General features: G+C 47.3%; 1 protein-coding gene across 1 annotated transcript in view; it reads left to right on the top strand.

Moving 5' to 3' along the window:
• XRN2 (5'-3' exoribonuclease 2) overlaps positions 1-25,563 on the top strand; it is a 705,538-nt gene that overhangs the window by 143,811 nt on the left and 536,164 nt on the right. The window contains exons 7-10 of the mRNA XM_069234351.1: positions 16,978-17,050; positions 17,135-17,185; positions 18,286-18,443; positions 18,664-18,738. Coding sequence (XP_069090452.1) covers positions 16,978-17,050; positions 17,135-17,185; positions 18,286-18,443; positions 18,664-18,738 — 357 coding nt within the window. The remainder of the gene's footprint in view (positions 1-16,977; positions 17,051-17,134; positions 17,186-18,285; positions 18,444-18,663; positions 18,739-25,563) is intronic.

Genomic DNA, 25,563 nt, shown 5'->3' on the forward strand with positions numbered 1-25,563 from the left:
TGTGAAATGCAGTGGAATGATTTGGAGGGGGATTCCCTAGGGTAAGAGGTGGAAACTTATCTTGCCAAACCCTCTCCCTGATGATCTTGGTGTTTTATAATAAGTCATTAAAAAATGTGGCAGAAAAATTGAATGTTCAAGTGGAGGAGGAGAAACCCCAACCATGTTTCCTTCTAGCGACACTGCTGCCAAGCCCGACTAATGAGTATCTCTCCATGGTACCAAGCATTCTTGATCAAGGCTGGGAAGCCTTTACTGAACTAGCAACCTGCAGGGCAGTAACACCAGGGACTGAAGGGGGGTGCCAAGATCCAGCATACACTAAGTGTACCATTCCAGCTGATTTCATTATAACATTCACAACAAGAAGAGGAGTGAACATCCCAGCTACATTGGGCCCGCCACTGGACAAAAAGTAAAAGGATGGAACTTATGGAGAGGAGTATGACAAACTTAAGGTGCATTGCAAATTCCAGTGCAATGGTCAACTGGGGGGGGGGGGGGGGGGGGAGGAGGGGGTTCAAGGCAACACCAAAGTCACCGCACCTGCAACACGGGGCCAGTCGGTGCAGAGGTCAAAGGAGGGCCCCAAACACATAGTTGCCTATGGAGAACAGGGGTGCTCTGGTTCCAGTCTGCGCCCTCGGGAGCTGACCAGGGGGGTTTTGTAGAGCACTGGGTGGGGACACAAACAGGCACACAACACACCCTCAGCAGCACAGGGGCAGCCAGGTGCAGTACGCAAAGTAGGTGTAGGGTTTGCTATTGAAAGCAATGGAGGGACCCAGGGGGTCACTTTGGCGATGTAGGCAGGGCACAGAGGGGCTTCTCGGGACAGCCACTGACTGGGCTAGGAATAGGGCTGCCAACTGGTCACTCCTGCACTGGAAGGTGGTTCCTCACGGTCCTGGGGGCTGCGGGTTCAGTGCTTAGTCCAGGCGTTGGGTTCCTTGTTACCAGGCAGTCTCGGTCTAAGGGAGCCTATGGATCCTCTCTGCAGGCGTCTCTGTGGGGGTGCAGTGGGATCGACTCATGGTACTCACGTATTCCCCTGGGAGTCCTGTCTGCGGTGTTCTCTGGAGCTTGAGCCGGGAGCGTCGGGTGCAGTGAGAAGTCTCACGCTTCCGGCAGGAAGAGACTTCTTTGTAAGTTGCAAAGTTGTTGCTGTTTTTGAACAGTGCTGCTGTTCTCAGGAGTTTCTTGGTCCTTTGGGTTCAGGGCAGTCCTCGGAGGTCGCTGGCCCCTGTCAGATGCGTCGCTGTGCAGGTTCTTTCTGTCTGGAGACAGGCCAGTAGGGCAGGGCCAAGCCAGTTGTCTTCTCAGTCTCTGCGGGGCTTTCAGGTCAGCAGTCCTCGTTTGTTGCAGGAATCTGATTTCCTGGGTTCAGGGTCGACCTTAAATACTAAATTTAGGGGTGTGTTTAGGGCTCTGGGGCAGTAGCCAGTGGCTACTGTCCTGGAGGGTGGCTACACCCTCTTTGTGCCTCCTCCCTGGGGGAGGGGGTGGGGCACATCCCTATTCCTATTGGGGGAATCCTCCAGTCTCAAGATGGAGGATTTCTAAAGGCAGGGGTCACCTCAGGGCACCTTAGGGGCTGTCCTGACTGGTGGGTGACTCCTCGTTTTCCTCATGATCTCCTCCAGCCTTGCTGCCAAAAGTGGGGGAAGTGGCAGGAGGGGCGGGTAACTCCACTAGCTGGGATGTCTTGGGGTGCTGTAACAAGACATGAGCCTTTGAGGCTCTCAGCCAGGTTGTTACATTTCCTGCAGAGGGAGGTGAGAAGCACCTCCACCCAGTACAGGCTTTGTTCCTGGCCACAGAGTGACAAAGGCACTCGGCCAGAAACTCTTCTGGTTGTGGCAGGCTGGCAGAAACTGGTCAGCCTAGCACTAGGAGTCAGACTGGTATTCAGGGGGCATCCGGAAAATGCCCTCTAGGTGTATATTATTACAATAAATCCCACACTGGCATCAGTGTGCATTTATTGTGCTGAGAAGTTTGATACTAAACTTCCCAGTTTTCAGTGTAGCCATTATGGTGCTGTGGAGTTCGTGTTTGACAGACTCCCAGACCATATACTCTTATGGCTACCCTGCACTTACATTGTCTAAGGTTTTACTTAGTGAAAAGTCTAACTGCATGTTCCTATTGCTCTCCTGCCACCCTGGTGTGTTTTTTTTTTTTTTTTTTAACCATCTGAAATGGTCCCAAGCTACCAAATCTGTATATTGGTACCTACCTTTTTTTGTTCTGCGATGGTGCGAGGCGCTTGTAGAAAGAAACTGATGTGGGTGTGCAGGGTTGCAGCTTATATGCTGCTTCTCTTTTACTTCTGGCGCCAAAGTCAATGTAGAACCACACAGTGCTGCGTAGGCGCACAAAGGAGCGTTTCCGTGCAAGCTTCTGGATACAGTCTGGCACCTGGGGATTTTCTAAAGGTGAGTAAATTGTATATAGACTATCTACCTGAAAGAGCATTATGAAAGATAAGTAACTTAACTAACCTCACACACAGCATAAACAGTATTAATGAAGTATATCTATTGTGATAATAGATAGTAGCTAGCCTGGACTATTGAAAATTTTTCAATATCCAGGTGTCCAAGCATGGGGAATCGGAAGAAGGTCCGAGTGGTGGAATCAAACTAGATCTTTAGGCTAAAACTGTTCATTGTTGGCATTTCGATTAATTGTATCTAACTTTATTGTATGTAGACAGCCTGAAAATCTGAGTCAATTCCCCCTTTGCCTTTGTTTGGCACTACTGGTATATAAGCTTCAGTGCAAATTAAATTACCCAAGTCAACCATAGACCTTCTGAAATTCAAGGTTTGATGGCTACTATGCAGTGATGGTCACAATTCTCTGCCATCTTTCAATGGCTGTGAATGGAATCTGGAACCCTGTACGCTTTTTTAATTCTTTGTTTTGAAGTAATGTTAAGCCCTTCAGTAGAGTTTCAATTGGAGGACTATCTTACTTGTTTTTTTGGATATTAAAGTGCTAACTCGGTGTTCTTCAGAGAAAAAAAAATGCTTTTGATACTACCTAGTTGTCCTAAAGGCTGGTAAAGTGAGGGTAGCACCCATTAGCCATATGGTTAGAAATTGAGTTTCTGGTTGGCCAGGGTATGCTCCTCAGCCAGGCAGAAACAATCACTCTAGTCAGTGTGAGTATGTTAAACACCGAATATAACCTGTGCTCACCCCCTGGTAGCTTGGCACAGTGCAGTCCGGCGTATCCCCAGAGGCAACTGTGTAAAGTCTGCAATACACTACAAAAAAGACTCCACATCCTAATATATAAAAATATATTGTGAACCAATCCTTGACCAATATCACAAATCACACTGACATTATTAGGTTATTGTCACCAACATAATTCTGATTGCAGGCTAGCACACACAAACCAGGGATTGACGTGGCTGTTTCTCCTGGCAGTCCTTGGAGTGCCAATATAGTCAGGGGGCAGGCTGGCAGGAGTGCCACAAGCAGGAAAGCAATCTATGGAGTACTTCCTTCCACCCAGCAGCAGCAGGGCAACCACAGAAGAGAAATCCAGATGAGTCCTTTGAGCAGTCTATCAGTCCTTCTGGCAGACGTTCGGTCCCAGTTTCTAAAATGCTCTAAAACATGGGGTTACAGCCCCTCTATCCCGCTAATTATACTCCAAATACCCAACTTTTCGAAGGTGGCAAAAGGTTCCAGACAGATCTGACCAGCGACTAGTATTTCCTTTCTCCTCCACACTGGCTCCAGACATCAGTAGGGTGTAAACGAGCCCTTTGAGAGCAGGGCACAGCCTTTTCAAGTGAAAGGTGCGCCCCATCTCTCCCCAGTCCAAGAAGACAATTCAGTATGCAGATGTAACCTATTCATACACATCCCTCACTCATGGATGGCTGTAGGAAGTTGGCTCTGTATGCACTATTTCAAAGTAAGGAATAGTATGCACAGAGTCCAAGGGTTCCCCTTAGAGGTAAGATAGTGGCAAAAAGAGAATACTAATGCTCTATTTTGTGGTAGTGTGGTTGAGCAGTAGGCTTATCAAAGGATTAGTGTTAAGCATTTGTTGTACACACACAGGCAATAAATGAGGAACACACACTCGGACTATTCCAGGCCAATAGGTTTTTGTGTAGAAAAATCTTGTGTATCTGCAGCAACATATGCCATCGAACATGTTTGGCACAGTCCGCTGCCTGGTGTTGGGCTCGGAGTATTACAAGTTGTTTTTCTTCGAAGAAGTCTTTTTGGTCACGGGACCGAAGCACTCCTCCCTCCTCGGCTCCATTGCGCATGGGCGTCGACTCCATCTTAGATTGTTTTTTTCCGCTGTCGGGTTCGGACGTATTCCTTTTCGCTCCGTGTTTCGTTTCGGAAAGTTAGTTAGAATCTCGGAAGAAAGCGTCGGTATTGTTCCGTTCGGTATCGGGATAGTTAGGTACATCGACACCGATCATCGGAAGACTTTGGGGTTGTTTCGATCCCCCATCGGGGCCTGGTCGGCCCGACCACGTGCGACATCGAAGCCGATGGAACGGACCCCGTTTCGTTTCTGCCCAAAATGTCACAGTAAGTATCCTTATACAGATCAGCACTTGGTCTGTAACTTGTGCTTGTCCCCCGAGCACAAGGAGGATACCTGTGAAGCCTGTCGAGCCTTCCGGTCCAGAAAAACACTCCGGGACCGAAGAGCCAGGCGTCAACAAATGGCGTCCACGTCGACAAAACAACGTTTCGACGAGGAAGAGGAAACATTCTCGGTTCCGGAATCAGAATCCGGAGACTCCGACGTCGAACAACAGCAACAAACTGTGAGTAAGACGTCAAAGTAAATCCATCGACAAACCGAAAGCCCAGGGGACGCCACTGCCAACAGGCCATGGCTCGACCCATAAAACAGGCGACCCGTCGAAGGCGCCGAAAAAGGGCACGCCCATAGCGAAGACACCCGACTCCGGTCGAGGGACCGCCATGGAGCAACCTCGGAGCCGAGAAAGCGGCTCCGAGAGACAAAAACAAGATACCGGCACCGAAAAACATCGGCACCGAGAATCCATGCCGAAAGGAACAAAAATTCTGTCGGTGCCGAAACCGAAAAAAGATTCTCTCTCGGCGCCGAAAAATACCACACCTTCATCCTACTCAGAGGAACAAGGAATAAGTGGCCAAATGCACAGATTTGGACAAGAGCTCCAAAGTGTAGAATCGGACTACACACAAGAGACTGTACATCCAGCAAGACACAGGGAAGATATCAACCCTTCCCCCAATCATGAGGAAAAGAAGGATCGGACTTCCAAAGGATGACGCACAACCACAAGCCTAAGTGGTTAAAAAAGTCACGCCTCTGCCCTCTCCACCACAGGCATCACCGGCACAAACACCGCCACAAATGCACTCACCAGCGCAAACTACCATAAGTCATGACGATCAGGATCAAGACGCTTGGGACCTGTATGACACCCCAGTGCCGGACAATGATCCCGAGTCATACTCCACAAAGCCGTCACCGCCAGAGGACAGTACCTCATACTCGCAACTGGTGGCTAGGGCAGCAGAATTCCACAATGTCCAACTGCATTCCGATCCTATAGAGGATGATTTTTTATTTAACACCCTCTCGGCTACACACAGCCAATATCAATGTCTCCCAATGCTACCAGGGATGTTACGGCACGCAAAACAAATTTTTGAAGAGCCCGTAAAATCAAGAGCCATCACCCCAAGGGTGGATAAAAAATACAAACCACCACCCACAGACCCAGTGTTTATTACTTCGCAGTTACCACCTGACTCCGTGGTAGTAGGGGCAGCTCGCAAGAGAGCAAATTCACATACATCTGGCGACGCCCCACCTCCGGACAAAGAAAGCCGAAAATTTGATGCGGCAGGAAAGAGTAGCATCACAGGCAGCCAACCAGTGGCGCATCGCAAATTCACAAGCGCTGCTGGCCAGATATGACCGCGCACACTGGGACGAGATGCAACTTCTCGTAGACCATCTTCCCCAGGAATACCAAAAAAGGGCGCAGCAAATAGTTGAAGAGGGACAAACGATCTGAAACAATCAAATCCGCTCTTCACTAGACGCAGCCGATACTGCAGCAAGAACAGTCAACACTGCTGTCACCATAAGGAGACACGCTTGGCTACGCACTTCAGGCTTCAAACCTGAAATCCAGCAGGCTGTCCTTAATATGCCCTTCAACGAGAAACAACTTTTTGGCTCTGAAGTGGATACAGCCATTGAAAAACTTAAAAAGGACACAGACACGGCCAAGGCCATGGGCGCACTCTACTACCCGCAGAGCAGAGGCTCTTTCAGAAAAACTCCATTTAGAGGGGGGTTTCGTGGCCAACCCACAGACACCACCAGCCAACAAACAAGAACCACACCATATCAGGGCTCCTTCCAAAGGGGAGGTTTCAGGGGATATCGGGGGGGTCAATTCCCAAGGAGTAGGGGAAGATTCCAGACTCCAAAAACACCTCCACCTAAACAGTGACTTTCAAGTCACGCAACCCCTTCACTCAACACCAGTGGGGGGAAGACTAAGCCAATTCTACCAATCTTGGCAACAGATTACAACAGACAATTGGGTATTAGCAATAATCCAACATGGCTATTGCATAGAATTCCACAACTTCCCACCAAACATCCCCCCCAAAACACGCAAAATGTCACCACAACATTTAGAACTTTTAGGACTAGAAGTTCAAGCACTACTGCAAAAGGATGCAATAGAGTTAGTACCAGTACAACAAAAAAACACAGGAGTTTACTCCCTGTACTTTCTAATTCCAAAAAAAGACAAAACATTAAGACCAATATTAGATCTCAGGACACTAAATACCTACATCATATCTGACCATTTTCACATGGTCACACTACAAGACATCATTCCACTGCTCAAACAGCAAGATTACATGACCACATTAGACCTAAAGGATGCGTACTTTCATATACCAATACACCCTTCTCACAGAAAGTACCTACGGTTCGTATTCAAAGGAATACATTACCAATTCAAGGTGTTGCCATTCGGAATAACAACTGCACCAAGAGTGTTCACAATGTCTAGCAGTAGTAGCAGCACACATCAGGAGACAACAGATACATGTGTTCCCTTACCTAGACGATTGGCTAATCAAGACCAACACAGTAAAAAAATGCGCAAACGACACCACATTTGTCATACAAACCCTTCACACACTGGGGTTTTCCATCAACTATACAAAATCACACCTAGAACCGTGTCAAACACAACAATATCTAGGAGCAACCATCAACACATCAAAAGGAATTGCCACTCCAAGTCCACAAAGAGTGCAGGCATTCCACAAGGTAATAAGTGCTATGTTTCCAAACCAAAAGATACAAGCAAAATTTGTGCTAAAACTTCTAGGCATGATGTCATCATGCATAGCCATTGTCCCAAACGCAAGACTACACATGCGACCCTTACAACAGTGTCTAGCATCACAATGGTCACAAGCACAGGGTCAACTTCAAAATCTGGTGTTGGTAGACCGCCAAACATACCTCTCGCTTCTATGGTGGAACAGCAAAAATTTAAACAAAGGGCGGACATTTCAGGACCCAGTGCCTCAATACGTTATAACAACAGATGCTTCCATGACAGGGTGGGGAGCACACCTCAATCACCACAGCATTCAAGGACAATGGGATATACACGAAACAAAATTTCATATCAATTACCTAGAACTGTTAGCAGTATTTCTAGCGTTAAAAGCCTTCCAACCCATAATAACACACAAATACATTCTTGTCAAAACAGACAACATGACAACAATGTATTATTTAAACAAACAAGGAGGAACACACAACACAATTGTGCCTCCTAACACAAAAAATTTGGCAGTGGGCGATTCACAACAACATTCGCCTAATAGCACAATTTATTCCAGGAATACAAAACCAACTAGCAGACAACCTTTCGCGAGACCACCAACAAGTCCACGAATGGGAAATTCACCCCCAAGTTCTGAACAAGTACTTTCAAATTTGGGGAACACCCCAGATAGATTTGTTCGCAACAAAAGAAAACTCAAAATGCCAAAACTTCGCATCCAGGTACCCACACCGCGAATCACAAGGCAATGCTCTATGGATGAGTTGGTCAGGGATATTTGCGTACGCTTTCCCCCTCTCCCTCTCCTTCCATATCTAGTAAACAAGTTGAGTCAAAACCAACTCAAACTCATACTGATAGCACCCACATGGGCAAGACAACCTTGGTATACAACTCTACTAGACCTTTCACTAGTACCGCATGTCAAACTACCCAACAGGCCAGATCTGTTAACACAACACAAACAACAGATCAGGCATCCAAACCCAGCATCATTGAATCTGGCAATTTGGCTCCTGAAATCCTAGAATTCGGACACTTAGACCTCACACAAGAATGCATGGAGGTCATAAAACAAGCTAGAAAACCTTCCACTAGACACTGCTATGCATCGAAGTGGAAAAGATTTGTTTACTACTGCCATGCCAATCAAATACAACCATTACATGCCTCTACTAAAGACATAGTAGGATACTTACTACATTTGCAAAAAGCAAATCTCGCTTTTTCATCTATAAAAAATACACCTCGCAGCAATATCTGCTTACCTACAAACTACTCATTCATCGTCTCTATTTAGAATACCAGTTATTAAAGCATTCATGGAAGGGCTAAAAAGAATTATACCACCAAGAACACCACCAGTTCCTTCATGGAATCTTAACATCGTCTTAACAAGACTCATGGGTCCACCTTTCGAACCCATGCATTCCTGTGAAATGCAATATCTAACCTGGAAGGTCGCATTTCTCATTGCAATCACATCCCTCAGAAGAGTAAGTGAAATACAGGCATTTACCATACAAGAACCATTTATTCAAATACACAACAATAAAATAGTTCTAAGAACAAATCCAAAATTTCTGCCAAAAGTAATCTCACCATTCCATTTAAATCAAACAGTAGAATTGCCAGTGTTCTTCCCACAACCAAATTCTGTGGCTGAAAGGGCACTACATACATTAGACATCAAAAGAGCACTAATGTATTACATTGACAGAACAAAGCTAATCAGGAAAACAAAACAACTGTTCATAGCTTTTCAAAAACCACACATAGGAAATCCAATCTCTAAACAAGGCATTGCTAGATGGATAGTCAGATGCATTCAAACATGCTATCTTAAAGCCAAAAGAGAATTGCCTATTACACCAAAGGCACACTCAACCAGAAAGAAAGGTGCTACAATGGCCTTTCTAGGAAACATTCCTATGAGCGAAATATGTAAGGCTGCAACCTGGTCTACGCCTCATACGTTTACTAAACACTACTGTGTAGACGTACTAAATGCACAACAAGCTACAGTGGGCCAAGCTGTACTAAGAACATTATTCCAAACTACTTCAACTCCTACAGGCTAAACCACCGCTTTTAGGGGAGGTAACTGCTTTATAGTCTATGCCAAACATGTGTATCTGCAGCAACATATGCCATCGAACTGAAAATGTCACTTACCCAGTGTACATCTGTTCGTGGCATTAGTCGCTGCAGATTCACATGTACCCTCCCACCTCCCCGGGAAGCCTGTAGCCGTTTAGAAGTAGATCATAAATCTTAAACATCTGAACATTTGTAAATAATTATTAGAAACTCTTAACGTACATACATATTCACTCCATTGCATGGGCACTATTTATACCAAACAACTCCATCCTCACCCTCTGCGGGGAAAACAATCTAAGATGGAGTCGACGTCCATGCGCAATGGAGCCGAGGAGGGAGGAGTCCTTCGGTCCCGTGACCAAAAAGACTTCTTCGAAGAAAAACAACTTGTAATACTCCGAGCCCAACACCAGGCAGCGGACTGTGCCAAACATGTGAATCTGCAGCGACTAATGCCACTAACAGATGTACACTGGGTAAGTGACATTTTCATTCTTAGTTTATTTTAAGAACCACAGGTTCAAGATTTACATGTAATACTTCAAATGAAAGGTATTGCAGGTAGGTACTTTAGGAACTTTGAATTAGCAAAATAGCATATACAGTTTTCACATAAATGACACATAGCTATTTTAAAACTAGACACAATGCAATTTTCAACAGTTCCTGGGGGGAGTAAGAGTTTGTTAGTTTTTGCAGGTAAGTAAACCACCTACGGGTTTCAAGTTTGGGTCCAAGGTAGCCCACCGTTGGGGGTTCAGAGCAAGCCCAAAGTTACCACACCAGCAGCTCTGGGCCGGTCAGGTGCAGAGGTCAAAGTGGTGCCCAAAACGTATAGGCTTCAATGGAGAAGGGGGTGCCCCGGTTCCAGTCTGCCAGCATGTAAGTACCCGTGTCTTCGGAGGGCAGACCAGGGGGGTTTTGTAGGGCACCGGGGGGGGGGGGGGGGAGACCAGTCCAAACAAAGTACACCCTCAGCGGCACGGGGGCGGCCGGGTGCAGTGTGCAAACAAGCGTCAGGTTTGCAGTAGAAATCAATGGGAGACCAAGGGGTCTCTTCAGCGATGCAGGCAAGAGGTGGGGGGGGGCTCCTCGGGGTAGCCACCACCTGGGCAAGGGAGAGGGCCACCTGGGGGTCGCTCCTGCACGGGAGGTCGGATCCTTCAGGTCCTGGGGGCTGCGGATGCAGTGCCTTTACCAGGTGTCGGGTCTTTGAAGCAGGCAGTCGCGGTCAGGGGGAGCCTCGGGATTCCCTCTGCAGGCGTCGCTGTGGGGGCTCAGGGGGGGTCAACTCTGGCTACTCACGATCTCGCAGTCGCCGGGGAGTCTTCCCTGAAGTGATTGTTCTCCACAAGTCGAGCCGAGGGCGTCGGGTGCAGAGTGCGAAGTCTCACGCTTCCGGCGGGAAACTCGTGTTGTTTCAAAGTTGCTGCTTTGTTGCAAAGTTGCAGACTTTGGTGAACAGAGCCGCTGTCCTCTGGAGTTCTTGGTCCTTCTAGATGCAGGGCAGTCCTCTGAGGCTTCAGAGGTCGCTGGTCCCTGTGGAAAGTGTCGCTGGAGCAGTGTCTTTAGAAGTGGGGAGACAGGCCGGTAGAGCTGGGGCCAAAGCAGTTGGTGTCTCCATCTTCTCTGCAGGGTTTTTCAGCTTAGCAGTCCTTCTTAGGTTGCAGGAATCTGAGTTCCTAGGTTCAGGGGAGCCCCTAAATACAGAATTTAGGGGTGTGTTTAGGTCAGGGAGGGCAGTAGCCAATGGTTACTAGCCCTGAGGATGGCTACACCCTCTTTGTGCCTCCTCCCAAGGGGAGGGGGTCACATTCCTATCCCTATTGGGGGGGGGGGATCCTCCATCTGCAAGATTCCTAAAAGTCAGTCACTTCAGCTCAGGTTGCCTTAGGGGCTGTCCTGACTGGTCAGTGACTCCTCCTTGTTTTTCTCATTATCTCCTCCGGCCTTGCCGCCAAAGTGAGGCCGTGGCCGGAGGGGGCGGGCAACTCCACTAGCTGGAATGCCCTGTGGTGCTGTAACAAAGGGGGTGAGCCTTTGAGGCTCACCGCCAGATGTTACAGCTCCTGCAAGGAGGGGGTGGGGGGGGTGATAAGCATCTCCACCCAGTGCAGGCTTTGTTACTGGCCTCAGAGTGACAAAGGCACTCTCCCCATGTGGCCAGCAACATGTCTCGAGTGTGGCAGGCTGCTAAAACCAGTCAGCCTACACGGGTAGTTGGTTAAGGTTTCAGGGGGCACCTCTAAGGTGCCCTCTGGGGTGTATTTTACAATAAAATGTACACTGGCATCAGTGTGCATTTATTGTGCTGAGAAGTTTGATACCAAACTTCCCAGTTTTCAGTGTAGCCATTATGGTGCTGTGGAGTTCGTGTTTGACAGACTCCCAGACCATATACTCTTATGGCTACCCTGCACTTACAATGTCTCAGGTTTTGCTTAGACACTGTAGGGGCACAGTGCTCATGCACTGGTGCCCTCACCTATGGTATAGTGCACCCTGCCTTAGGGCTGTAAGGCCTGCTAGAGGGGTGACTTATCTATACTGCATAGGCAGTGTGAGGTTGGCATGACACCCTGAGGGGAGTGCCATGTCGACTTACTCGTTTTGTCCTCACCAGCACACACAAGCTGGCAAGCAGTGCTGAGTGAGGGGTCCCCAGGGTGGCATAAGACATGCTGCTGCCCTTAGAGACCTTCCCTGGTATCAGGGCCCTGGGTACCAGTTACAAGGGACTTAACTGGATGCCAGGGTGTGCCAATTGTGTAAACAAAAGTACAGGTTAGGGAAAGAACACTGGTGCTGGGGCCTGGTTAGCAGGCTTCAGCACACTTTCAAATCATAACATAACATAACATAGCATCAGCAAAGGCAAACAGTCAGGGGGTAACCATGCCAAGGAGGCATTTCCTTACAATGGCTGTCTGTGGAGTATGCAAAAAGTTAAGCTGTCACCCTGCCCCAGACGTAGACTGAAGTCAGGCTGCACAGAGAAATGTCCACTTTTTAAATGCCATTATGGAACTGTGGAATTCGTGTTTGACAGACTCCCCGACTGTAAGGAAATGCCTCCTTGGCATGGTTGCCCCCTGACTTTTTGCCTTTGCTGATGCTATGTTTACAATTGAAAGTGTGCTGAGGCCTGCTAACCAGGCCCCAGCACCAGTGTTCTTTCCCTAACCTGTACTTTTGTATCCACAATTGGCAGACCCTGGCATCCAGATAAGTCCCTTGTAACTGGTACCTCTAGTACCAAGGGCCCTGATGCCAAGGAAGGTCTCTAAGGGCTGCAGCATGTCTTATGCCACCCTGGAGACCTCTCACTCAGCACAGACACACTGCTTGCCAGCTTGTGTGTGCTAGTGAGGACAAAACGAGTAAGTCAACATGGCACTCCCCTCAGGGTGCCATGCCAGCCTCTCACTGCCTATGCAGTATAGGTAAGACACCCCTCTAGCAGGCCTTACAGCCCTAAGGCAGGGTGCACTATACCATAGGTGAGGGTACCAGTGCATGAGCATGGTACCCCTACAGTGTCTAAACAAAACCTTAGACATTGTAAGTGCAGGGTAGCCATAAGAGTATATGGTCTGGGAGTCTGTCAAACACGAACTCCACAGCACCATAATGGCTACACTGAAAACTGGGAAGTTTGGTATCAAACTTCTCAGCACAATAAATGCACACTGATGCCAGTGTACATTTTATTGTAAAATACACCCCAGAGGGCACCTTAGAGGTGCCCCCTGAACCTTAACCGACTATCTGTGTAGGCTGACTAGTTTTAGCAGCCTGCCACAAACCGAGACATGTTGCTGGCCCCATGGGGAGAGTGCCTTTGTCACTCTGAGGCCAGTAACAAAGCCTGCACTGGGTGGAGATGCTAACACCTCCCCCAGGCAGGAATTGTCACACCTGGTGGTGAGCCTCAAAGGCTCACCTCCTTTGTGCCAACCCAGCAGGACACTCCAGCTAGTGGAGTTGCCCGCCCCCTCCTGCCAGGCCCCACTTTTGGCGGCAAGGCCGGAGAAGATAATGAGAAAAACAAGGAGGAGTCACTGGCCAGTCAGGACAGCCCCTAAGGTGTCCTGAGCTGAAGTGACTCTAACTTTTAGAAATCCTCCATCTTGCAGATGGAGGATTCCCCCAATAGGGTTAGGATTGTGACCCCCTCCCCTTGGGAGGAGGCACAAAGAGGGTGTACCCACCCTCAGGGCTAGTAGCCATTGGCTACTAACCCCCCAGACCTAAACACGCCCTTAAATTTAGTATTTAAGGGCTACCCTGAACCCTAGAAAAATTAGATTCCTGCAACTACAAGAAGGAGGACTGCCTAGCTGAAAACCCCTGCAGAGGAAGACCAGAAGACGACAACTGCCTTGGCTCCAGAAACTCACCGGCCTGTCTCCTGCCTTCCAAAGATCCTGCTCCAGCGACGCCTTCCAAAGGGACCAGCGACCTCGACATCCTCTGAGGACTGCCCCGGCTTCGAAAAGACAAGAAACTCCCGAGGACAGCGGACCTGCTCCAAGAAAAGCTGCAACTTTGTTTCCAGCAGCTTTAAAGAACCCTGCAAGCTCCCCGCAAGAAGCGTGAGACTTGCAACACTGCACCCGGCGACCCCGACTCGGCTGGTGGCGATCCAATACCTCAGGAGGGACCCCAGGACTACTCTAAGACTGTGAGTACAAAAACCTGTCCCCCCTGAGCCCCCACAGCGCCGCCTGCAGAGGGAATCCCGAGGCTTCCCCTGACCGCGACTCTTTGAATCCTAAGTCCCGACACCTGGGAGAGACCCTGCACCCGCAGCCCCCAGGACCTGAAGGACCGGACTTTCACTGGAGGAGTGACCCCCAGGAGTCCCTCTCCCTTGACCAAGTGGAGGTTCCCCCGAGGAACCCCCCCCTTGCCTGCCTGCAGCGCTGAAGAGATCCCGAGATCTCCCATTGACTTCCATTACAAACCCGACGCTTGTTTCTACACTGCACCCGGCCGCCCCCGTGCTGCTGAGGGTGAAATTTCTGTGTGGGCTTGTGTCCCCCCCCCGGTGCCCTACAAAACCCCTCTGGTCTGCCCTCCGAAGACGCGGGTACTTACCTGCAAGCAGACCGGAACCGGGGCACCCCCTTCTCCATTCTAGCCTATGCGTTTTGGGCACCACTGTGAACTCTGCACTTGACCGGCCCTGAGCTGCTGGTGTGGTGACTTTGGGGTTGCTCTGAACCCCCAACGGTGGGCTACCTTGGACCAAGAACTAAGCCCTGTAAGTGTCTTACTTACCTGGTTAACCTAACAAATACTTACCTCCCCTAGGAACTGTGAAAATTGCACTAAGTGTCCACTTTTAAAACAGCTATTTGTGAATAACTTGAAAAGTATACATGCAATTTTGATGATTTGAAGTTCCTAAAGTACTTACCTGCAATACCTTTCGAATGAGATATTACATGTAGAATTTGAACCTGTGGTTCTTAAAATAAACTAAGAAAAGATATTTTTCTATACAAAAACCTATTGGCTGGATTTGTCTCTGAGTGTGTGTACCTCATTTATTGTCTGTGTATGTACAACAAATGCTTAACACTACTCCTTGGATAAGCCTACTGCTCGACCACACTACCACAAAATAGAGCATTAGTATTATCTCTTTTTGCCACTATCTTACCTCTAAGGGGAACCCTTGGACTCTGTGCATGCTATTCCTTACTTTGAAATAGCACATACAGAGCCAACTTCCTACACCGACCATATACTCTTTCTGGCTACCCTTGCACTTACAATGCCTAAGATTTGGCTTAGACACTGTAGTAGGGCCTTAGTGCCAATGCAACTATGCCCTCATCTGTGGTATAGTGCACCCTGCCTTAGGGCTGTAAGGCCTGCTAGAGGGGTGACTTACCTATGCCACAGGCAGTATTTTGTGGGCATGGCATCCTGAGGGGGCTGCCATGTCGACTTTGCCAAGGGTATATGGTATACCACTTTACAAGGGACTTTCAGATAAGTAAGCCAAACTGGTGTAAACTAATTATCCCACGTTTTAGGGTAGAGGGCACATGCACTTTAGCACTTATTAGTAGTGGTTAAGTGTCCAGACTCCTAAAGCCAACAAAGAGTCAGAAGAATAGGAGAAAGGCAAAGTTTGGGGATAAGAAAGGGCCACTTCCAGCACATATGATCCTTTTTTCGCACTAAATCTGTGCGGAAGGGGTTCTACACATGTTCTTAGTCTTTGGTGCTTGTATGAACTCAAAATGTTGTAGTGCAGGTTGTGCTCATATCAAAGCTTGATTTCACAGGGCAGAAATTGACTGTTTCCGAGCTGTGGTGTCAGCAACACCTGCCCTGAGATATTGTGAGTTAATATAAGCACTAAGGACACCAAAAACAAACTCACAGATACCTTCTGCACAGCACAGAAAACTGGATCATGCTATAGCTCCAGGATGTGAAACATGGATTTAATTTTAGTACAAATGTGGACATTTTCATCATTTTATGGTCAGTTTTAAAAAGTGAGCTACTTGGGTCCTTCTCAAATATGCTTTTGTTTGTGGTTTTAATTTTGAGGAGCCATCATCCTGACCTATTGACCTGTCATTTTGAGGTAATTAGTAAGTGTAAGCCACAGCAAGTGGTGGAATGGGTCTCATTACAACTCTCTAAATTCCTGGGCTTTTACATCAGCAGTATCTTCTTCCTCGGATTGCACACATCTCAAATGCCAAAATCACTTGACATTAACTTTATAAAGTGTAGTGCTTTATACGGTGGATGACTTCACGTTATCATTTGAGGCCCTGGGTGTATCCTCTTACTAGTGGAACGCTGATTGGATCACAGTTCCTCTGATTTACAGGGCGTCCCTGAAGACCATTTTTCGGCCTGCAGCACGACGACTCTCGCATCTTCAGAAATTTACCAGACATAGCACATCCTTGGAGAACTGGCTTTGTTTGTTCTTTAACAATAGTTGCATGGAAAAGGTAGTGAGCAAATTGAGTGAAAGTAATGGGTCCTATTAGTCTTGTCAAACTGCTTAAAAAGTAAAAGGCCCATGGCAATTTACTTATTTTGTTCGTGATTATCAGGACTCTGAAACCTATGTCCAAGGAAATGGAATGGGAATTTTGCTGGCCTTGTTAAGTAAGATGTGTGAGGGTCATTAATAGGTTGCACTATTTGAGTTTTTATTTTTTGGGCCAGAGCTTGCAGCCTTTTATGGAATTACTGCTCATCAGTGCTTATCAGTTTAATGCACTACCAAATTCATGTCATTCCACCTAAGTAAGTTGAGAATTGAGGCCTCATTGTCTATTTCTGAAAATTACGTCTAAATAAAATACTGCTTGAGAACTACTGTTAAAAGTTTACCTAATCTCTTCATAATTTATTCACTGGAAAACTAGGCACCTTTTGTTCTTGTGTATTTCGTACTTTAAACACCTGAATCCAAAAAAGATTTTCACTTTACAGTTGTCTTGTACTTGCAGGTTATTTTGTCTGATGCCAGTGCTCCTGGTGAAGGAGAGCACAAAATTATGGATTACATTAGACGCCAACGAGGTAAAATATAAAACCTAAAAATAGTTTGCTTCATGTTTAGATTGAATTGGGTTTTCCCTAAATGTTTCCCTTCATTTAACCTAGGTCAGCCAAACCATGATCCAAACACTCACCATTGTTTATGCGGAGCTGATGGTAAGACTGCTGTTATGTCCCATTTTATTCTCAAATTTTCAGAGGATGTTTTTCTCTATTGCAGTGGTTCCCAACCTTTTAGACTTCGGTGGGCCCCCACTTTATCATTACTGGAACGCAGGGACCCCGGCCCCTCTCCCCCTGAATCCCCGAATCATTACTGGAATCCGGGGTGGGGGGGGTGTCCCTCTAGCCCACACTGAGTCATTAATGAAAGTCGGTGACCCTGGCCTAAACATTGATTTGAAACTCAAAACAATACACCAAAAATACAGAAACACGCATTCATCAAACATACACAAATCAAAAAACATTTTATTTAATTTACAAACAAATATAAACGAATTGAATAGGAAGACTGGAGCCTTTCTAAATTCAATTGAAGCAACACATTGTCCTTAGTATATTCTGTTTGATGCACCTGCACTGCTTCTACGAATCAATCTGAGGATACTAATTTAATTTTTGGCCTCCAATTTCAAATTCCTTGACCTTTTCTGGTATATTTCAAAACATTCAGTTGTGCACTTAGCTACTTTATATAGACTTCATTCATCTTTAAATATTTAATTTTGTAAGCAGTCACGGACCACCTGAGGGGGGCTTGGTGGACTCGCAGGGGGTCGCTTGACAATAGGTTAGGAACCACTGCTCCATTGCCTTGAATAGATGTGGCATGGATGTACACCTTAAATGTCTAATTATCTGCCTGCATAACAAGTGTTTTTTGTCTCCAATTATTAAAAAGTATTTTATGCATTTCAAAAATGCATGGATTCCTGAGCCAGTCCTGTGGTTTGACTTAACAGCAAACGGTCTTTTCGGGCAGGTGTTACTACTTACAGTGACCTGAACGACATATTTGGAAGCCGGAGCACCACCCTGATTTTAAGAGTTCATTGTCTAGCTCAGGCTGGACCTGTGGGTTACTGTGTGTTTTCAGTATATTGCTTTTCATACTTCTGTGTTGGCTTGTTTGCTCATAACTAGTTGTCTAGGCTCCTGCCAAACTGGAATTCATGATTTGATTGCAATAGTGTCCTCTGAAGTGTGCGTCTTATTTGCTGCTTTAATTTATATTGTTTGGTCTCTTTTTCCAGCTGATCTCATCATGCTTGGGTTGGCCACTCATGAACCAAATTTTACGATCATTCGAGAAGAATTCAAACCAAACCAGCCAAGGCCTTGTCCTCTGTGTTCCCAGGTTGGTCATGAAATCAAAGACTGCCAGGGTTTACCCAGAGAGAAAAAAGGAGAGGTAAGAAATGGCTTTAATAATTTTTAACGCAAAATCCTTCAATAAATTGATACATTGGCTACTAGCAGGTGTGTTTTTTTTTTTTTTTTTTTTTTTTTTTTTTTTTGGTGCATGTTTCTGGAAATGAAAGATGGCTTTGTTTTATTTAGCATTAGGGATGTGGTTGTCCAAATATGTGCCAAGCAAATGTTTTACTTCAGTCTTTGCTTGGTTTTTTCAGCATGATGAATTTGCTGACAGCCTCCCTGGGTCAGATGTGGAGTTCATTTTTATTCGCCTGAATGTCTTGCGAGAGGTAGGCGTATTTTAAGGATTTTGTTCAATGCTACATTTAAATAATGCAAACCTAGCTCACTATATGTATGTATGTGTTATTTATGTGTATATATATGTGTGTGTGTGTGTGTGTGTGTGTGTGTGTGTGTGTATATATATATATATATATATGTATATGTGTGTATGTATATATATATATATATATATATTTATATATAGTGTTCAATGGCATGTGTAGCTGCAGATACACATGCTGTGCACTGTTCCTGCCATCTAGTGTTGGGCTCTGAGTGTTACAAGTTGTTTTTCTTCGAAGAAGTCTTTTCAAGTCACAGGACCGAGTGACTCCTCCCTTTCGGATCCATTGCGCATGGGCATCGACTCCATCTTAGATTGTTTTCTTTCTGCCATCGAGTTAGGACGTGTTCCTCTGCGCTCCGTGATTTGAATCGGGAAGGTATTAAAATCATCGAAAAACAGTCTGTATAGTTGCGTTCAGGAAAGATCTTCTATTGATACATCGACAACCGCTTCAGTAGCCCTTCGGGGCTTCCGCGCCCAGCCGAGGCCTGGTTGGCCCGACCACACCCGTCGTCGAAACCTCATGGACCAGACCCCCTTACCTTTCTGTCTGACGTGCCACGCTAAGTATCCATACACAGACCAGCATCGGGTCTGCAATCTGTGTCTGTCACCGGAGCACAGAGCAGATACTTGCAAAAAAAGACCTTAAGAGATCAGAGGGCGAGACACATTCACATGGTGTAGGAAGTTGGCTCTATGTGCTATTTCAAAGTAAGGAATAGCATGCACAGAGTCCAAGGGTTCCCCTTAGAGGTAAGATAGTGGCAAAAGGAGATAATACTAATGCTCTATTTTGTGGTAGTGTGGTCGAGCAGTAGGCTTATCAAAGGAGTAGTGTTAAGCATTTGTTGTACATACACACAGGCAATAAATGAGGAACACACACTCCGAGACAATTCCAGCCAATAGGTTTTTGTATAGAAAACTATATTTTCTTAGTTTATTTTAAGAACCACAGGTTCAAATTCTACATGTAATATCTCATTTGAAAGGTATTGCAGGTAAGTACTTTAGGAACTTTGAATAATCACAATAGCATATATACTTTTTACATAAAACACATTTAGCTGTTTTAAAAGTGGACAGTTAGTGCAATTTTCACAGTTCCTGGGGGAGGTAAAGTAATGTTAGTTCTTGCAGGTAAGTAAACCACCTACGGGATTCAAATTGGGGTCCAAGGTAGCCCACCGTTGGGGGTTCAGAGCAACCCCAAAGTCACCACACCAGCAGCTCAGGGCCGGTCAGGTGCAGAGTTCAAAGTGGTGCCCAAAACGCATAGGCTTCAATGGAGAGAAGGGGGTGCCCCGGTTCCGGTCTGCCAGCAGGTAAGTACCCGCGTCTTCGGAGGGCAGACCAGGGAGGTTTTGTAGAGCACCGGGGGGGGACACAAGTCCACACAAAAAGTACACCCTCAGCAGCGCGGGGGCGGCCGGGTGCAGTGTGCAAACTAGCGACTGGTTTCCAATGGGAGACCAAGGGGTCTCTTCAGCGGTGCAGGCAGGCAAGGGGGGGGCTCCTCAGGGTAGCCACCACCTGGGCAAGGGAGAGGGCCTCCTGGCGGGTCACTCCTGCACTGGAGTTCGGATCCTTCAGGTCCTGGGGGCTGCGGGTGCAGAGTCTTTACCAGGCGTCTGGATCTGAGGAGCAGACAGTCGCGGTCAGGGGGAGCCGCGGGATTCCCTCTGCAGGTGTCGCTGTGGGGGCTCAGGGGGGACAGCTTTGGTTACTCAGTCTTGGAGTCGCCGTAGGGTCCTCCCTGTAGCGTTGTTTCTGCACCAGTCGAGTCTGGGTCGCCGGGTGCAGTGTTGCAAGTCTCACGCTTCTTGCGCGGATTGCAGGGGTCTTTAAATCTGCTCCTCTGAAACAAAGTTGCAGTCTTTTTGGGACAGGGCCGCTGTCCTCGGGAGTTTCTTGTTCCTCTTGAAGCAGGGCAGTCCTCTGAGGATTCAGAGGTCGCTGGTCCTGGGGAAAGCGTCGCTGGAGCAGGTTTCTTTAGAGGGCAGGTGACAGGCCGGTAGGACTGGGGCCAAAGCAGTTGGTGTCTTCTTTCTTCTTCTGCAGGGGTTTTCAGCTCAGCAGTCTTCTTCTTCTTGTAGTTGCAGGAATCTAAATTCTTAGGTTCAGGGGAGCCCTAAATACTAAATTTAAGGGCGTGCTTAGGTCTGGGGGGTTAGTAGCCAATGGCTACTAGCCCTGAGGGTGGGTACACCCTCTTTGTGCCTCCTCCCAAGGGGAGGAGGGTCACATCCCTATTCCTATTGGGGGAATCCTCCTTCTACAAGATGGAGTATTTCTAAAAGTCAGTCACCTACGCTCAGGACACCTTAGGGGCTGTCCTGACTGGCCAATGACTCCTCCTTGTTTTTCTCATTATCTCTCCTGGACTTGCCGCCAAAAATGGGGGCTGGGTCCAGGGGGCGGGCATCTCCACTAGCTCGAGTGCCCTGGGGCATTGTAACACGAAGCTTGAGCCTTTGAAGCTCACTGCTAGGTGTTACAGTTCCTGCAGGGGGGAGGTGTGAAGCACCTCCACCCTGAGCAGGCTTTGTTTCTGTCCTCAGAGCACAAAGGCTCTCACCGCATGGGGTCAGAAACTCGTCTCTCAGCAGCAGGCTGGCGCAGACCAGTCAGTCCTGCACTGAACAATTGGGTAAAATACAGGGGGCATCTCTAAGATGCCCTCTCTGTGCATTTTTTAATACATCCAACACTGGCATCAGTGTGGGTTTATTATTCTGAGAAGTTTGGTACCAAACTTCCCAGTATTCAGTGTAGCCATTATGGAGCTGTGGAGTTCGTTTTTGACAGACTCCCAGACCATATACTCTTATGGCTACCCTGCACTTACAATGTCTAAGGTTTTGCTTAGACACTGTAGGGGCACAGTGCTCATGCACTGATGCCCTCACCTATGGTATAGTGCACCCTGCCTTAGGGCTGTAAGGCCTACTAGAGGGGTGACTTATCTATACCTGCATAGGCAGTGAGAGGCTGGCATGGCACCCTGAGGAGAGTGCCATGTCGACTTACTCGTTTTGTCCTCACTAGCACACACAAGCTGGCAAGCAGTGTCTGTGCTGAGTGAGGGGTCCCTAGGGTGGCATAAGACATGCTGCAGCCCTTAGACCTTCCCTGGCATCAGGGCCCTTGGTACCAGGGGTACCAGTTACAAGGGACTTACCTGGATGCCAGGGTGTGTCAATTGTGGAAACAAAGGTACAGGTTAGGGAAAGAACACTGGTGCTGGGGCCTGGTTAGCGGGCCTCAGCACACTTTCAAATCATAACTTGGCTTCAGCAAAGCCAAAAAGTCATGGGGGTAACCAGGCCAAGGAGGCATTTCCTTACATTCCCTATATTTCCTTATTCCCAAAAAAGACAAAACACTAAGACCAATTTTAGATCTCAGGACATTAAACCTCTTAATCAAATCAGAACATTTCCACATGGTCACACTACAAGATGTAGTTCCCTTACTAAAACATGGTGAATACATGGCAACACTGGATCTAAGAGATGCGTATTTCCATATACCCATCTATCTCACAGAAAATACTTCAGATTTGTCATACAGGGCAAACATTACCAATTCAAGGTACTGTCCTTCGGGATAACAGCGCCCAGAGTATTTACAAAATGCCTCGCTGTAGTAGCAGCTCATAAGACATCACATGCACGTATTCCCATATCTCGACGATTGGCTAATAAAATCCAACACAACACTGGTGTCAAAATCACACGCAGTATGTAATAGATACCCTACACAAACTAGGCTTCTCTATAAATTACCAAAAATCTCACCTGCAACTATCCCAACTACAACAATACTTGGGAGCAACACTCAACACACAGAGCAATTGCCACTCCAAGCCCTCAGAGTTCAATCATTTAAAATTATGGTGTCAAACATACAACCAAATCACCAGTACAGTCAGATTTGTCATGACTCCTAGGCATGATGGCGTCCTGCATCGCTATTGTCCTAAACGCCCCCCTACACATGCAACCCTTACAGCAGTGCCTAGCAAAACAATGGACGCAGGCACAGGGTCAACTTCCGGATCTAGTGTTGATAGACCGCCAAACACACTTTATGCTTCATTGGTGGAACCCTGTAAATTTAAACAAACGGCTGCCATTTCAAGACCCAGTGCCTCACGCCATTCTCACAACAGATGCTTCGATTGTTGAAGTGTGCTCCCCACCCAATCAATCACAATATATAAGGACAATCAACAAAAACAACTACACATAATTCACTTAGAACTACTAGTGGTCTCCCTAGCACTAAAAGCCTTTCAAACCCCTTCTAGTCCACACATTCTTGTCAAAACAGACAATATGACAACAATGTAGTATCTAAACAAACGGGGTGGGGGCACACACTCGTCACAACTATGCCTCCTAGCACAAAAAAAATTGGCATTGGGCAATTCACAAGAACATTCGCCTGATAGCGTAATACATACTAGGCAAACACAATCAGTTAGCCGACAATCTCAGTCGAGATCACCAGCAAACTCACGAGTGGGAAATACATCCCCAGATTCTACAAGAATACTTCTACCGCTGGGGGACACCAGTCATGGATCTGTTTGCAACAAAGCAAAATGCCAAAAGTTTGCATCCAGGTACCCACACCCTCAGTCCAAGGGCAATGCTCTGTGGATCAATTGTTCAGGGATATTTGCTGATGCTCCCCAACCCCCCCCCCCACTCATTCCTTTCCTAGTCAACAAACTGAGTCAAAACAAACTCAAACTTATACTTTGAGCACCAACGTGGGCTCGCCAACCGTGGTACACCACACTGTTGGACTTCAGTAGTACCTCACATGAAACTACCAAACAGACCAGATCTGTTAACACAACACAACACAAACAGATCAGACACCACAATCCAGCATCGCTCAACCTAGCAATGTGGCTCCTGAAGTCTTAGAATTGGGCTATCTAAACCTTTCAAATGAGTGTATGGAAGTCATTAAACAGGCAAGAAAACCAACAACCAGGCATTGTTATGCTAATAAATGGAAAAGGTTTGTTTTCTACTGCCAAGCAAACCAAATCACACCGCTAGAGGCCTCCATACAAAACATTGAGTTATTTACTACACCTACAAAAAGCCAATCTTGCTTTTTCTTCCATCAAAATTCATCTTACTGCAATCTCTACTTACCTACAGATTAAACATACAAAGTCACTTTTTAGAATCCGTTATTAAAGCCTTTATGGAAGGACTAAAAAGGATCATACCTCCAAGAACCCCACCAGTACCCTCGTGGAATCTTAATATTGTACTTATACGACTCATGGGCCCACCTTTTGAACCCATGCATGCTTGCCAAATCCAATTGTTAACTTGGAAGGTAGCATTTCTAATAGCCATCACTTCACTACGAAGAGTTAGCGAAATACAGGCGTTCACTATCGAACCATTTATACAAGTACACAAACATAAAGTGGTTCTCCGCACAAATCCAAAAATTCTGCCAAGTCATTTCACTGTTGTAGGAAGTTGGCTCTGTATGTGCTATTTTAAAAGTGGACACTTAGTGCAATTTTCACAGTTCCTGGGGGAGGTAAGTTTTTGTTAGTTTTACCAGGTAAGTAAGACACTTACAGGGTTCAGTTCTTGGTCCAAGGTAGCCCACCGTTGGGGGTTCAGAGCAACCCCAAAGTTACCACACCAGCAGCTCAGGGCCGGTCAGGTGCAGAGTTCAAAGTGGTGCCCAAAACGCATAGGCTTCAATGGAGAGAAGGGGGTGCCCCGGTTCCAGTCTGCCAGCAGGTAAGTACCCGCGTCTTCGGAGGGCAGACCAGGGGGGTTTTGTAGGGCACCGGGGGGGACACAAGCCCACACAGAAATTTCACCCTCAGCGGCGCGGGGGCGGCCGGGTGCAGTGTTAGAACAAGCGTCGGGTTTGCAATGGACGTCAATGAGAGATCAAGGGATCTCTTCAGCGCTGCAGGCAAGGGGGGGGCTTCCTCGGGGAAACCTCCACTTGGGCAAGGGAGAGGGACTCCTGGGGGTCACTTCTGCAGTGAAAGTCCGGTCCTTCAGGTCCTGGGGGCTGCGGGTGCAGGGTCTTTTCCAGGCGTCGGGACTTAGGTTTCAGAGAGTCGCGGTCAGGGGAAGCCTCGGGATTCCCTCTGCAGGCGGCGCTGTGGGTGCTCAGGGGGGACAGGTTTTGGTACTCACAGTCGTAGAGTAGTCCGGGGGTCCTCCCTGAGGTGTTGGTTCTCCACCAGCCGAGTCGGGGTCGCCGGGTGCAGTGTTGCAAGTCTCACGCTTCTTGCGGGGAGATTGCAGGGGTCTTTAAAGCTGCTCCTTTGGATAAAGTTGCAGTCTTTTTGGAGCAGGTCCGCTGTCCTCGGGAGTTTCTTGTCGTCGAAGCAGGGCAGTCCTCAGAGGATTCAGAGGTCGCTGGTCCCTTTGGAAGGCGTCGCTGGAGCAGAGTTCTTTGGAAGGCAGGAGACAGGCCGGTGAGTTTCTGTAGCCAAGGCAGTTGTTGTCTTCTGGTCTTCCTCTGCAGGGGTTTTCAGCTAGGCAGTCCTTCTTCTTGTTGTTGCAGGAATCTAATCTTCTAGGGTTCAGGGTAGCCCTTAAATACTAAATTTAAGGGCGTGTTTAGGTCTGGGGGGTTAGTAGCCAATGGCTACTAGCCCTGAGGGTGGGTACACCCTCTTTGTGCCTCCTCCCAAGGGGAGGGGGTCACATTCCTAATCCTATTGGGGGAATCCTCCATCTGCAAGATGGAG

Source organism: Pleurodeles waltl, chromosome 5 (assembly GCF_031143425.1).
Source record: "Pleurodeles waltl isolate 20211129_DDA chromosome 5, aPleWal1.hap1.20221129, whole genome shotgun sequence".
In the NCBI taxonomy this organism is placed as follows: domain Eukaryota; kingdom Metazoa; phylum Chordata; class Amphibia; order Caudata; family Salamandridae; genus Pleurodeles; species Pleurodeles waltl.